At 41.5% G+C, this 15,849-nt stretch overlaps 1 protein-coding gene across 2 annotated transcripts in view; it reads right to left on the bottom strand.

Annotated features, from left to right (window-relative positions):
* Positions 1 to 300: 300 nt before the first annotated feature.
* Positions 301 to 15,849, bottom strand: part of DAPP1 (dual adaptor of phosphotyrosine and 3-phosphoinositides 1) — a 169,274-nt gene continuing 153,725 nt past the window's right edge. For both annotated transcript variants that reach the window (XM_073589688.1, XM_073589681.1), the window contains exons 7-10: positions 15,076 to 15,138; positions 7,864 to 7,949; positions 3,427 to 3,514; positions 301 to 1,965 (exon numbers count right to left, since the gene is read on the bottom strand). In XM_073589688.1, the coding sequence (XP_073445789.1) occupies positions 1,933 to 1,965; positions 3,427 to 3,514; positions 7,864 to 7,949; positions 15,076 to 15,138 (270 nt within the window). In that variant the 3' untranslated portion in view covers positions 301 to 1,932. The remainder of the gene's footprint in view (positions 1,966 to 3,426; positions 3,515 to 7,863; positions 7,950 to 15,075; positions 15,139 to 15,849) is intronic.

Below are 15,849 nucleotides of genomic sequence, written 5' to 3'. Positions count from 1 at the left end.
ACTTTAGGCCACGATCACGCATTCAGTATTTGGTCAGTATTTTACATCAGTATCTGTAACACAAAACCCGCTGCTAATCAAAAACAATGAGTAGGCTGCCAAGGAGTGTGGGAAATGGATGTGAATATGACTACTGGATCCAACTATAGAAGGAAATCAATAATTTATTGCGATTGTGGACCTTCCCTTTAAACTGTATAAAAAGTATTTACGGTCATCTTGACATTACCGTTATAATCCACGGAGGCTGCGGTAGCTCACATTCTTCTAGAAGAGCAGAACGTACTTAGAACAAGTAAATATGTAAAAAGTACAAATATATTTTATTTCCCCTTGCACATTTTTTTGCCCCCATGTAATAAATTGTAAACATTCTTCCATTCCACACCCCGGATATGTTATTCGTTTGGAGATTCACTACAATGTTACACTGTAGACAAATATTTTAATAAGCTATTAGACTGTAAAAGGTAAGGAGGGAACACAAGACACAGCCTTAAAGGCATTGTCCTGTCACAACCTACTTAAGACATACCCATATACTAGATCCAGGGGGTTGGGTGCCCAGGACCTCCACCTTTTATTAAGTCTGGCAGCCTGATGTAGACATTAAAATGAGTTGAACTGCACAGTTCCATATAATGTGTATCTGGGTACCAAAGATCAGCTCCTATTTCCATAAGGTTGGTTTCATTCATGGTCCAAGTACAAAATGCTTTTCTGAATCAGCCACAGTTTTCCTAACCCGATCTCAACATTCTCATAGGCATATATGAGACTACTTAGTTCGGGACAGATGCTCAACTGATCCGTACTTGGACCATGAATGTTAGACATGCAAAACAGGCCTAAATAAGAGATGATCTTCACCCTGCTCCCCGCCAATTTGATAAAGTATCCTAGCTATATGAACAGATAGCTCCTTTAACAAATGTACATTAAGAATGATGTTAAGTGTATAGTCATCTCTATTATCCTACTAATTCACTTCAGTCATCCAAAGGATTGACTAAACACAACAGATCTGTTATTTTTTTCAGAAAAAACTATGCAAAGGTGTCCAGAAACATTACATAGCGGTCAGTTATTCTTCCCAACTCCCTAATTCATACAAGCTCTGCTCACTGCTAGGCGCCTCTGGCATGACTTAGTCTCTGTGGGGAAAATATCAAGCTCAGGCATGTTAAAACTCAACATGCCCAATACTTATTTCCATTAGCATCTGCCATTAGAGAAAGAAAAAGGACAGCTGGCACAGTTACGCAGTCACGACAAGTTAGACTGACCTCTCTTTGAAGCATTTGAGCACCTTAAAGTGATCTTCCAGTTATCAGCTATCCACAGGAAGAATGATTACTACTAGATCGGCAGGTTTCCAAGCGGTAACACATTCATCGATTGGCAGAATGAGGGACTTGTGTCCCAATTTGTCTAGAGCAGCATAGTGTGTAATATCAATAGAGATAGTCAAAGTCAGCCACCTCTGACAGTAAAAGACTGAATAGAATGGCTCTCAAGTTCCTTTTCTAGCAATCGATGGAGGTCATAATATTTGTACCCAGATCTAGTAACTTGTAGCAGCTGGAATCTCTCTTTCAATGTGATCCCAGTTTTGCACTGGGCTAATACCTGATGGATGACGTGCTAAAAAAATATATATCTAGGGTTAATGTTGTGGATTGCGTGGTGACAAGAATCTAAGAGTCAGGAGCAGTACCTGGGCTTAGCTCTAAATCTATGCAACTTGGAATGTTTCCTGTGCATTATGTTATCTGTCAGTTAATAATGTAATCATTGATTGCACTCTCCAAGAATAACGATATCTTCCTCTTTGTATAAAAATAGATAACACAAATATAATAATGCAAATGTCCAGTTCTGATGGGTGTGTCCTGGTCCCAGCAACGTCTTCTGAGTCTTCCTCACAGCAGATCATCTTCTAGTTGTTTGCCTTTTTATCTGAGACTAGAACAGTAAGAGGACATATTAAGAATGGAAGTGATGTAACCAAAGATATATGTAGCTACTGTATGCCTGTGGACTAATAAATGAGCAAAGTGAGTTTTCAAAGTGGGAAGTGTTCGGCATCCTGCTGCAGGGAAGCGGGGTGTGAATACTAATAAGTAGAGTTGAGGGAATTTGTTCGGGTTCCCTGTTACTCGGCAAGCTATAGCGCTTACCAAATAAGCTGCCGAGGGAACCCGGATACATGGATCTCTCTGGCTGATGGGCGCCACAGCTGCATGTGTCGTGGCTGTGTGACAGTCACAGCAAATGTGTGGAAAGCCCAACAAACAGGCTCTCCATGCATGTGTCGTGACTGTCACACAGCCGTGACACATGCAGCTGTGGTGATGATCAGCCGGCGCGCTCCATGTATCCGGGTTCCCTCGGCAGCTTATTTGGTAAGCGCTATAGCTTGCCGAGTAACAGGGAACCCGAACAAATTCGCTCATCTCTAATTATAAGGTCAAATATTACATCTCGCTGGGTGACCATAGGATATATGGCTGTATGTGTAGAGGTGTGCAAGAGTGACGTTTTCCAAGACTAAACTATGTGTCACTAACCTTTATATACACCTGGGAGTAGCCAAATGACAGAGCCGATTCAACCTATCTTAGGCAGTGCTTTGTAAATGTGCCATTTGTGTTTTTCCGATATTGTTAAAAAAAAAAAAAAGAATGAAATTACAAAGCTTCTCCTATACTTTGCAATGTTAAATATGTACGGCACATGGATACCACCCATGTGTTGTACGGGTTTTTCAAGGACCCATAGACTTGTATTGCCCCTTCTCATTGGTGCTGCCAGAAAACAAACAAACACGTCTGTGTGGTTTGCATGGACACACATGTAAAATCACGAACATGTGCACAACACCATAGGTTATAATGGGTACAGCATTTGTGAAAAAAACAGAAACCACGTGTACTGGAAACACGGACGAGTGAAGGGGGCCTTAGAGGAAGCACAATGTAAGACTGTGTTCACACACAGTGTTTTTGCATCTTTTTTAACTGCAGTTATCTTATTCAAATAAACAGCTGTTTTTTACAGTACTAGTAAAAGCCATGAGATTTTTTCCTAAGTGAATTTGAGAACTTCTGCGTTTTTTTTTTTTTAAATCGATAAAATTAAAAAAAATATATATATTTTTGCTGCGTTTTTGGTGAATAAAACTAACATGTAATTCACACCCAAAAAACACTGGAAATAACATGACAAAAACTTAGTAAAACAGGTGTTTTGAACACAGGGATTTTACTGCCAACATAGCAGGTTTCAGCTGCAGAAGAAAATGCAGCAAAAAACACTGCATGTGAACATAGCCTAAGAATTCAATATCGGTTACTACATATGAACTATTTTCATGATTTGTAGACCGAGAGTCAAAAGCCATTGTGTAAATTCATAACTTCTTACCATTTTCCACCGTATTATCTTTATCCATTCGTCTGCTTCAGCCCCAGTCTTTGCACACAGGTAATACGTCCTCAGTGGGAACACTAAACTGGAAGGAACCAGCACATAGTCAGCTACTACATTTCTACTAAATCCTTAATCACATATTTATCAAGCTAAATTTGCCAGAATTCTGGTGTAATTTGCACCAAAAACCATCTCATCACTTGCACCATATCTATAATTTGCCTGACTAGGGGCTTGTACACGCTGAAAAGGAAGTAAAGATTATGGGGACATAAACATGGCTTCTTGTGCGATACAATGTGCAAAATAATGCTGCAAAATTGTGCCACACACTTGTTACATTGTCAGGGCTCAATCAGATGTCAGTTTTCTCGTACGAGAGCTGCAATTTTCACGGATAGAGCTTGTAGCTGTTATTGTCTATGGGGCCGTTCACATGTCAGAGTGGTCCACACAAAATCACTGAGACTTGTCCGATTTTTTGCCAATGCAAATATATGGGTCAGTGAAAAAAAATTGGACGGCGCTCGAATGCCATCCACGTGATGTCCTTTTTTTCCACAGACTGTTATGAGAAGTTTTGATACCTTCATATTTTTTTTTTTTTCATCAGAGAAAAATTTGGTGAAACATTTTTTTGGGTAGGAGACGTCTGAAAGAGCCATTAGCCAGCTCATAGGTGATGTGAACTTAGGCAAGTCAGTCTTAAAATCAGATTTATCAAACAGCATGTATCAACACTTTGATAAAATTGCCGCATTTTAAGTCTAGTTTAGTCTAAGTTTGTACTGTCAAAAATGACTTTTTATAAATATGCCTCATTGTGTCTGTGTGGGACATAGCTATCAGGGACTGTCGAGGGGGCCCCAAATATTAATCTGCAATTTCTAAGTTTATTCTGGCAATAGGCACAAAACGGTAGTCATGGGCGAGGGACTGCTCTTCTTCCACGCCCTGACCCCCTACTAACAAATAGTGTTCTGTCTTGTGGCTTGGGTGTAGTGTATAACACTCACTTTTGGGCTTGTATTTTTCGCTGTACTTCCCATTTACTAACTATCCTTATTAGGGCTCATTCCCACTTGCGATGAAATAGGACGAATGCAAAAAAAAAAAAAAATCAGATTGCATTTGGACCAATGTTATTCTATCATTGTGTGTTCGCCTGCGTTTTTTTTTCCAGCACATATCGGACTGGAAAAAAATTTGCAGCATGTTTCGATTGTAATCAAAAATTGGATCGCATTCCGCAATAGAAGTCACTGGGTGCGAGGAAAAAAAAAAAAAAAAATAATCACACAGCACTTGGACAATACGAGTGCTGTCCAATTTTTACACACTCACTGCATTTGAAAAGCTGACAATTCATGTGCCGCATACAGTAAAATCACAGTGTGACGGGCTAGAATAGAATAGACAGAATAACCAATAGCCAATGAACTCAGTTCACCAATGTGACGTCAGTGCGAGCGCTGTGGGAAAATTTCCCACGGCCCAAGAACTGAAGTCAGAAAAGAGAAGCGAGTTCACTGGCTGAACTCGCAGGACCTGTCTGACGGCACTGCGAGCAGGAGAATTTGCGGTGCCGTCAGATAGGTAAAAGGAGTTCACAGGTAGACACTAAGCACACGGTGCTCATTGTCTACTGGATGACAGGCTGCATGGTCGCATAATGCAACCAAGCAGCCTGTCATCTAGATGTAGCAGAGCTAGACTCGGGGGAATGGGCCACGTAGATGTAGCAGAGCTGAACCAGTCATGGGACAAATGGATTAAAAGCATCTCTGCGGAAAGGTGAGGAATACTGTTGTTTATTTTTTCTTGTCTCTTTTCAGATGACTAGGGCATTGTGGGAATGGGCGAGGTCGTAAGTATGGTTTAATTAAGAATATTAAAGGAATCTTTGTCATTCTTTCAATTAAAGAACTTTTTTCTGGGTGTCTGTGTTTTCATACAATGTGACTATGGGGTTAGTAATGGGGACATCTTATTGATGCTTCTCCATTACTAATCTCGGGGCTTGATGTCACCTGACGATACAAAAGGTGACATCAACCCCCGCCAATTATCACCCCACTTGCCACCGCTACAGGGCAAGTGGAAAGAGCGAGGCTAAGTGTCAGAATTGGCGCATATTAGAGATGCATCTTTTCTGGGGCGGCTGAGAGCTGATGTTTTTAGCCAGAGGGGGCAAGTGTCCATGGCCCCTTCCTAGGCTATTAATATCAGCCCACAGATCTGATATTAATCAGCCCACAGATCTGATGCGTTTGGAGAGCACCTGATGTGCCCAAGCAGTGGAAACCCCCCAATTCTGACTCCAACCCTAACCCCAACACACCCCTAACCCTAATCTCAGCCCTAACCCTAGCCCTAATGGGAAAATGGAAATACATTTTTTTAATTTTTTTATTTTTCCCTAACTAAGGGGTGATAAAGGGGGGTTTGATTTACTATATATGGCAGGTTTTTATGTTTGCCGGCTGTCGCATGCTAAAAGATGCTTTTTATTGTAAAAATAGTTTTTGCATCACCACATTTTGAGAGCTATAATTTTTCCATATTTTGACCCACCGAGTCATGTGAGGTCTTATTTTTTGCGGGACGAATTGACATTTTTATTGGTACCATTTTCGTGCACGTGATATTTTTTGATCGCTTTTTATTCCGATTTTTGGGACGGAGAATTAACAAAAACCAGCGTTTCATGAATTTCTTTTGGGGGGTGCGTTTACATCGTTCCGTGTGCGGTAAAATTGATAAAGTAGTTTTATTCTTTGAGTCAGTACGATTACATCAATACCTCATTTATGTCGTTGTTTTATGTTTTGGCGCTTTTATGCAATGAAAACTATTTTATATAAAAAATAATTATTTTTGCATAGCTTCATTCTGTGAGCTATAACATTTTTATTTTTTCGCTGATGGTGCTGTGTGGTGGCTCATTTTTTGAGTGACAAGATGACGTTTTCAGCGGTACCACGGTTATTTATATACGTCTATTTGATCGTGCGTTATTGCACTTTTTGTTCGGTGGTATGATAAAGCATTATTTTTTGCTTTGTTTTTTATTTTTTAAGGGGTTCGCTAAAGGGGTTAACTAATGGGACAGTTTTATAGGGCGGGTCGTTACAGACGCAGCGATACCAAATATGTGTACTTCTATTGATTTTTTTATTTCCAAAAAATGAATTAGGGAATTTTTTTTTTTTTTATTTAGCGATTTTTTAAAATTATTTTTACACTTTTTTTAAACTTTATTATACTGTCACATCACAGATCGCTGTGACAGATAAGCGATTTGACACAGGCATTGAAGCAGGCTTCCTCATGCCTGCGCTCAGTAGGCAGTGACGAAGCCAGCTCACTGCAGGTCCCCGCCACCATATTGGATCCGGGGACCTGCAGGGAAGGGGTTCCCCGGAGCAGCGCTGCACATCGCGCTGCTCCGGGGGGGCTCAGGGAAGCTCCCTGCCGATGCTTCCCTAAACCCCCGGTACACTGCAAACGTGTTTGATCACAGTGTGCCAGGGGTTAACGTGTCGGGGGCGGTCCGTGACCTCCCCTGACACATAGTGCCATGTGTCACCTGTGAGCACCGCTGATTGCTATGACGTACTATCCCGTCCCTGGGCATTAAGTCCCAGGGCACATGGACGGGATAGTACGTCATATGCCAGAAAGGTGTTAATAGCCTGGTAAGTTCCATAGTTATTACCCCCCTTGCTAGGCATTAAACATCTGCCCCGAGCCGTCGGCTTTCCCTTTGCTGGTTACGAAAACAGCGTGGGAGCCCACACCATTTTTTTCCAAAAAATAATCTTTTATTAATTAAATACATGTACAGTAAGCTGCACACACTGTACTAATTGTATATGTCACTGACATCTATATATCTACCTATTCTATGTGTATTTACTGTATGTAATCCATCTCTTCTATCCGGTCGGTTCCTGCAGTGATTTAACAGAACACTGCAGATGAATTGCCGTCTTTTCTTCTATCTTTGTAATAAAAATACATATATGTATGTGTCACTGACATCTATATATTCTATGTGTATATATCTATTCTATTCTAACCTGTCAGTGTGATTTTACTGTATGCCGCACATGAATTGCCGGTTTTTCAAAGGACACCGATTTGTAAGAATCGGACAGCCCTCGCTGTTGAAATTATTCTTTTTCATGAGAAAAACTTGCATTTTAACAGTGATGGGTAGACTATTTATGTATTTTAAGCAAGATCACTGTTGAAATGGCACATGGTTGTTACAGTTTTTCCGGTGACATCAATGAGATGTTAGTCTGTGAATGTGAACATTTTATAAAAGGTTCATAGTTGATCACCAGTTTCATTGATATAAATTGAAGAGTTGTATCAAGAGTAATTAGTACAAAACACTGATAAGGCAATATACTAAGTACATACCAAAAACAATTCACTTTTGCCTGTGAGTAGTCGAATTGTACTGCACTACACTCATTAAGGTCCAGTGTCTTTATTGGCTCTTGGGACTGCATAAAAAAAAAAAAATGTAAACAGAAATGACACTTTTACCATTAAAGCAAAGTTGCAGTATTGGCAGCTCTAAATTTAATAAATTGACCATAAATATATATGGTTACATAAGGTAATGCAAGTCATATAGAGTATATCAATGTGGATAGTTATTTGCAGCCTAGTCCAGTATATAATATATATATATATATATATATATATATATATATATATACACACAGTATATACACATCTGCATGTTTTATTAATTTGTGTGGAAAGTGTGTTTGTGTGTGGGGCGCCCGGCCAGGGCTATTGGGGTACTCAGCACGGGGCCCGTTGATCTCAATGGGAGTTGTCACGGAAGCTGTGACCCGGTCTGTGGCCCTGGGGCTCCATTGCAAAAGGAGGGGTGAAAGAACAATGAAATAGAATTGATGAATAGTTCGTGACGCCACCTGTGGTATTCGGCAAGGGAGGTGTTAAGCCGACGCTGCATGCAGATCCTCTGGGACTGGTGGTGTGTTGCAGCCAAGATGGTGAAGCTCCCCACAGGTGGAGCTGTAGTCACAGGGCAGTGTAGATGTAGGGGTAGCTGAGAGGCGCAGGCAGTGTAGAAGCTGGTACCCAGATGTAGCGGTACCAGGTGTGTTGGAGCAAGAGTGAATGGAGGACACCAGGGCTTGTAGTTCCAAAGCTTTACTCACAGTCTGTAGTACACACAGGTGCCTGCCTCCGTACTGTGTCCTCCGGGTCAGAAGCTCAATCAACCTCTAGGTCAGATGGAGTACTCCCTTCCAACGCTCCGCCAACATGTACCTTTCTGAACGTCTCCTCTTATAGCGCCTTTAAGTGTGAAGTACTCCCAGTACTGAGTTACACTGGAGTGCCTCCTGACAGATGTTCCCAAGAACTCTACTTGTACGGCAGACAGCTGTAGCCTGCTTCGTGGACTCCTCCTGAATCCCGTCTCACTATCAATGTTGCTGTTGTGCCCCCAAGTCTTAGATGGGAGTAGTGCATTTACAGCCCACTACTCCACCGGTGTCTGCTGCAGAACCATTAATATCCATACAACCTCGGGGACCGGGCCCCGGCCTTGCGCTTAGAACTTCTAGGCAGGGTTCTTCCTCTAACCCATGTCCTCTGTTCCCTTCTACTCCTTCGTTCCGTACTAATCTCTCCTTCTCATGGAAGATCAGGTTTCAGTTCAATGTCTTTCTCCTGCTTTCCTTTCCCGTGCCAACAGACCCAGGTCACTGAGGTCTGCTGCAGTACCGCCTTCCTCCATCCCTCTCTCAGGGATCTTCTTTCCTCACTCCTCTCTGAGTGGCTTCCTCTCACTGACTGACCTCTAATCCTAAACTTCCCGCTCTTTTATGTATTCTAAACTCCACCCGCCTCCCAGCACATTTCGTGTTCCAAGCAGGGAGCCACCAAAGGTGCTCTACTACACTCCAAGCAGGGAGCCGCAATGTGGCTTTGCTGAACAACTGTGTTGTGTGGGATTTGAGTGTTGGAGCGTGGTCAGGAGCCTCCAACTTACCTGGATGGTGGGGCACCACACCTCAGGAGGAGGTGCAGTACCTCTGTGGCGATCGAGCCTCAGGGGCGCCACATGTCCATTTTATAGATTATAGTACTATTATTGGCTTATTCTTTTTATATAACATGGAAAGTGAGTTAACAAAAGAAAAAAATTATATCAAATCAAATGGGTTCATCACTGTTTGTCTTCAAATCAACATCAATACTTTCAAGTACACTTGCACACAGTTTTTTAATGTACTCTGCAACACTGCAGGGAAGTTTTTCCAAACATCTTGGAGAACTTTCCACATATCTTCTAAGGATGCCTTGCACAAATCCTTACGTCTTTTCAAGACAGAACTGATGATATTGAGAACAAGGCTCTGTGGGTACCATATCATAACTTCCAAGACTCCCTTTTCTTATTTTTTCTCTTCCAAATTTTGATTCATCAGTCCAAAGCGCCTGCTGCCTTTTTTCTGCACCCAGTTCATGTGTTTTTGTGCATACTTGAGTTGCTTGGCCTTGATTCCATGTCAAAGGTTTGACTCTTTTGGCAAAAATTCTTCTACAAAGACTAATTCTGTCCAGACTACTGTGAAAAGTAGATGGATGTAGCTTGGTTTCATTGGTTGCTGCCAGTTCCGAGCGGATACCACTGCTGAACATCTTCTGATTTTGAAGTGAAGCAAGCATGATATGTCTGTGGTATGAAGTACCTTGGCTGACCACTTAGTCTATGGTCCTCAATGTAGCCCTTTTCCTTGGAGCTTCAATAGACCTTGAACAGCAACATTACATCCCCACTGAACAGCAGTTTGCATGTCCTGTGGCCTGCCAGAACACCACAGCTCTGTATACTGCATAGTTTCTGTCTTCTAGGACTGCAGTTCAGCTGAATTAAAGCTCAGCTGCACTATCTGTCAACAGCCACTACACAGTCTATGGATTGCACATAACTAACAGTAGAGCAGTACAGAATTTTGTCTCATTACACACACATCTGCAGTTGTAGTTCTCGCTTTATAGTGCTGTCAGGTCACCTGTACTGCCCCTCTCCCCACAATAGCTGTCTGTAAGATGGGAGCTAATGAAGTGTTCATTTTAATCAGGCACAGCACTGCAGCAGGGCTGATAGCAGTATGAGAGGAGAGTTACTGCGCCAGAGGTATTTTGTAACGAGACAAACCTCATCTCTGCTGTACTGTCATTTATAATCACACATAGTTCTGCAGTGAGATCAGGAGAGCAGGATGCCTCACACACTTAATTTAAAATAAGCTCTGGAGGCAGACTTTCTGGAAGATTAATGTCCTGGCTGCAGTTCTTAACAGCTCATTTACATATTGAAAAAAAGGTGTATATCTCTGGAATCAGACATCAGATCACAGATTTTGAGTGGTCATTTCATTAATTTATATGACCTATATAGACAGCTTAGAAAGGTTGATCCTACTGAAATTCTTTTTAACTAATTCTGAAAGTTGAAGTGGTTGTGGAAGCTTAGACATAAAGGCACATCCGTGTTTCATGGTCTGTACGGGATTACCATGACAGAGAGGGGCCAGAAGACCTCAGTTTCTGATTTCACATACTCCTGCACCGATTAGAAGCACTTCTTCATATTAAACAGTGCAGGTTTCTGATAAATTCTGATAACAGTGCTGGGTTTAAACTGTTCAGCTTAGAGTTTCTGAAGCTTTCCTTCTTGGATGATCTCAGCTGCTCATTATTGGCCACTTCCCTCTCCTATACAGTGAAGAGCAAAAGGGTAACAATGTTATGAACTTTTTTATTTTCATGCTCCATATCTCATTATCCACTTCTGCTTTGAACTTGAGACTGCCATCATTTTATAGACAATCTTGGATAACTCATACATAAATTTGACTTGCAACTATTTAGCATATGATTAGTTATGCAGATTCTTGTCATGTCACTGCATTGTTACTATTTTGCTCCTAAAGATCTAAACTTAAATTTCTATTTTGTTAGAATTCTGTAAATCCACCTTTTAGCTTTCAACACTGCCTGAATCCTTCTGGGCTTGCTCTCGATCAGATTCAAACATGTGTTCATCGAAATTTGATCTCAGAGCTCTTCTACACGTTCCCAAATTTGGTGCATACTGGTCGATTCACTTGGGCATTTATATAGTTTTTTCTTGAATTCTACCGATACATGTTTGATTGGGTTGAGGTCTGGGGACTGTGGGGGCCAATTCAGCACCACTACTTCATTGTCATTGAACCATTTCTTCTCCAACCTCGACGCATGCTTCATGTTATTGTCCTGTTGGAAGGACTGTCGTCCTTTTCATACCCATAGTACTTGAGTGTACGAAGAAACTCAACTGGTAGGATACTCACATATAGCTCATCATAGAGACCTCCATCGATCCTGGTGACTTGACATTTCCTTCAATTTCTCAATCCGTTAGTCACTTTTTCCCTTGTTTCTTTCAGACCCATTTGCACCCATCAGAGCCTAGTCTATTGACTATTGTGTCATTGCTCCAAATCACCCGTTTCAAATCTTTAAATGTCCACTTTTCATATTTGTTTGAAAACGTGAACCGACGACTCTAAAAGACAATATTGAAGTTGAGGCTTCTTCACCTTTTTTCGGGCCACCGTTCCAGACTTGAGTAATGTGCGTTGCATGGTGCTTGCTTTGATGTCTATCTTTGTACCGTGTTAGCCAGTAGATAGAAAAATATTCAGAATTGAGAGTCCTCAGTGGTTGATACCTTTTAATGGCTAACTGAAAAGATGGTAACACATTGCAAGCTTTCGAGACTACTCAGGTCTCTTCATCAGGCTAGACTAATACAAAATCTGAAGTCACATATTTATGCACAATACAGCCTAGAAAAAATGCAATGGATAAGACAAGTGACGTGAAGCAGAACTATCAATATGGGAGAGGGAGAAACATAAATATAAACATTGGACCAGTTCATAGATAAGGAGTCCGGATGTTTTATGGTCCTCTGATTGGGGTCTAGTTCTGTGTTGTGATGCCTCCACACGGTTTTAAAAGGAAATTCCTTAATTGATGTAAAAAGACATAAATCCATGCGACACATTCATTCCAGCACTGAGAGTGTTAATTATTTGTACTAAATGTCCAACTGGGGGTCTGTATGTGGGGGAGACAGGGCAAAAGCTTAGAACAAGGATGAATGCTCATCGTCACACAATAAGAGAAAAAAGAATGGATCTACCTGTGGCAAAACATTTCTGTATCCCTGATCACAGCAGCGTGGATATGAAATTACTGGTATTGAAAGGTAACTTCAATTCTCAGAGAGAGAGACGAGTTTGGGAGTACAAATTTATGACGAACTTTGACACTCTCAGTGCTGGAATGAATGTGTCGCATGGATTTATGTCTTTTTACATCAATTAAGGAATTTCCTTTTAAAACCGTGTGGAGGCATCACAACACAGAACTAGACCCCAATCAGAGGACCATAAAACATCCGGACTCCTTATCTATGAACTGGTCCAATGTTTATATTTATGTTTCTCCCTCTCCCATATTGATAGTTCTGCTTCACGTCACTTGTCTTATCCATTGCATTTTTTCTAGGCTGTATTGTGCATAAATATGTGACTTCAGATTTTGTATTAGTCTAGCCTGATGAAGAGACCTGAGTAGTCTCGAAAGCTTGCAATGTGTTACCATCTTTTCAGTTAGCCATTAAAAGGTATCAACCACTGAGGACTCTCAATTCTGAATATTTTGCTTTGATGTCTGTAATCTCACTATTATAAAGCACTAGCTGAAGAGCCCGGCTTTGCCCGGGCATAGTAACTAACTGTGGTTAGCTATAACAAATTGGAATGATTATGCTCCATCCCATAGTCCTGTGCCCTTATACGCATCATACTTATCCTCCATCCCATAGTCCCGTGCCCATATACCCATCATACATATCCTCCATCCCATAGTCCCGTGCCCATATACCAATCATACATATCCTCCATCCCATAGTCCCGATCCGGGTGGCACTGAGCAGGAAGTTCCTGGAGATGTGCTGTTCTGTAGCCTGGCAGTGTGGCTGTGTGTGTGTGTGTGTGTGTGTGTGTGTGTGTGTGTGTGTGTGTGTGTGTGTGTGTGTGTGTGGTTCTATGTGCAGCCGTGGATGTTGCGATTTTCTATGCCAGTAACAATAGAACCTGGCAGTAATAGAGGAGGGGGTGATTCATGTGCTCTCTGCTCCTTTCTGGGGGGCAGACAATGGCTGGGAGCTTATGTTCCCGGGGATGCCTAGATTTCTCCCACCCAGTCACCACGCATCTTTCATTTCACCAGAGCTGATCAAAAGAAGCAGAGTTGTGATTGGTTGCTATGACCAACAGTTTTCCCACTTGACAACACCTCAGCAGACACTGACATGGTGGGAGAAATCTATCATCCCCGGGAACATAAGCTCCCAGCTATTGTCTTCCCCCCTGAAAGGAGCAGAGAGCACATGACAGAAATGAATCCCCCACTCCCTGCCCATATACACATCACACATCCTCCATCTCATAGTGACATCTTCCCTCTTAAAGGGATCATTGGCATGGAAGTCAGAGCAAATCCATCCAGCGCTTTGGCTTTGACCCCAGGCCTCTCTTAAAAGGAACCCCGGAATGGAAGTTAGGACAGTTCCACTCAGCTCTGTGGTTCTGACCCCAGGGTCTCTTACAGGAATCATTAGTATGGAATTTAGGGCAAATACACTCTGCGCTTTGGTACTGACCCCAGGCCCTTCTTAAAGGGATCTCAGGTATGGAAGTCAGGGCAAATCCATCCAACGCTTTAATTTTGACAACAGGCCTCTCTTAAAGGGATGCCCGGTATGGAAGTCAGGGCAATTGCCTTCAAATGCTCTGGTACTGACCCCAGGCTTTCTTAAAGGGATCTCCTGTATGGAAGTTAGGGCAAATCCCTCAGCACTCTGATTCTGACCACAAGGTTCTATTAAAGGGATCATTGGTATGCAAGTCAGGGCAAATCCACTCAGTGCTCTAGTTCTGATGCCAGGCCTCTCTTAAAGGGATCCCCAGTATGGAAGTTAGGACCGTTCCACTCAGCGCTCTGGTTCTGACTCCAGGCTGACGGAATGATGTGGGATATTAGGGGTAGTAGTCGAGTGGCTCTGGCTGACGGGATGATGTGGGATATTATGGGTAGTAGTCTGATGGCTTTGGCTGATGGGATGATGTGGAATATTTGGGGTAGTAGTCCAGTAGCTCTGGCTGATGGGATGATATGGGATATTATGAGTAGTAGTCCAGTGGCTCTGGCTGACGGGATGATGTGGGATATTATGAGTAGTAGTCCAGTGGCTCTGGCTGACGGGATGATGTGGGATATTATAGTGAATGTGGCTATGCGGAATGGGCGGGGCTCTACACTCAGATTTTATATATATATATATATTTTTTTTTTTTCTTCATTATAATTTGCTATAACTAACTGTAGTAGATCACCTCTTTAATACTTTGAATCCAGAGCAGGGCTCTTGCTATAGAATACCATAGATGTGTATAATCATTGCTTTTCTGCTATTGAAACTAATCCTTTACTTGTGAGGTCTACACTTTTGAAACAACTTACCAACTGTTCCTTATAATATTTCAGCTCGTTCCGTGTCAGTATAAACCATCTGGTTTTCCAGCTCTGTCAGACATAAGAGGAGAATTGTCACATTGTTGCAATTAATAGATACACGTAAAATTCCATGGCCTAGATTTGTCACAGAGAAAAGAGTGCTTCAGCAGAAGGAACACAACACTCACAACGACTGATGGCCTGCAGCAAAAATATCACAGGGTGAAAGATTACATTTCAGCCTGTTCTAATGATGATGGCCATCAGTTTTACTCTTTCACCACTGATAATATATGTGCAAGTGTGAAAGCAAAATATACTTGTTATCCCTAGAATTAAAAGCAGGAACCTGAAACCTAATATCAAAATTATGTTTAAGAGGTTCAGAATCTTAAGTAGGCATGAAATTGTTAGATATGTAGTATTGGTGTTAAAACCTGATACTTGAATAGAGGAATTGTGGATTAATTACAGTACACAGCAGAATACAAATGCATTTCAATATGTAAAGTTGTTGCAACTAGATAACTATTATTTTAAAGGGATTGCATAAAAATTTGTGTCTGGTATTGTATAATTCGTACTGTTTCTTGAAGAAATAAAACAGCATTTCAAGGGAAGTTATAATCAGTTTTTTGTTACATTTACTTAATTTTAAAAATTTTGACTTTTTTTCATAAACATATATATATGTAAAGTAATCTTCCATTGCAAATTTTTTTGCACTGGCCAGTGGGACTTTTTTAGACTCATGTTTCCTGTCCTTTCACAAAGGGTTTT

The sequence above is a fragment of the Dendrobates tinctorius genome, unplaced genomic scaffold (assembly GCF_039654945.1).
Source record: "Dendrobates tinctorius isolate UK_male_01 unplaced genomic scaffold, ASM3965494v1 ptg000011l, whole genome shotgun sequence".
In the NCBI taxonomy this organism is placed as follows: domain Eukaryota; kingdom Metazoa; phylum Chordata; class Amphibia; order Anura; family Dendrobatidae; genus Dendrobates; species Dendrobates tinctorius.
Note: the sequence above shows the minus strand (reverse complement) of the source record. Positions and strands in the feature narration are given on the sequence as shown.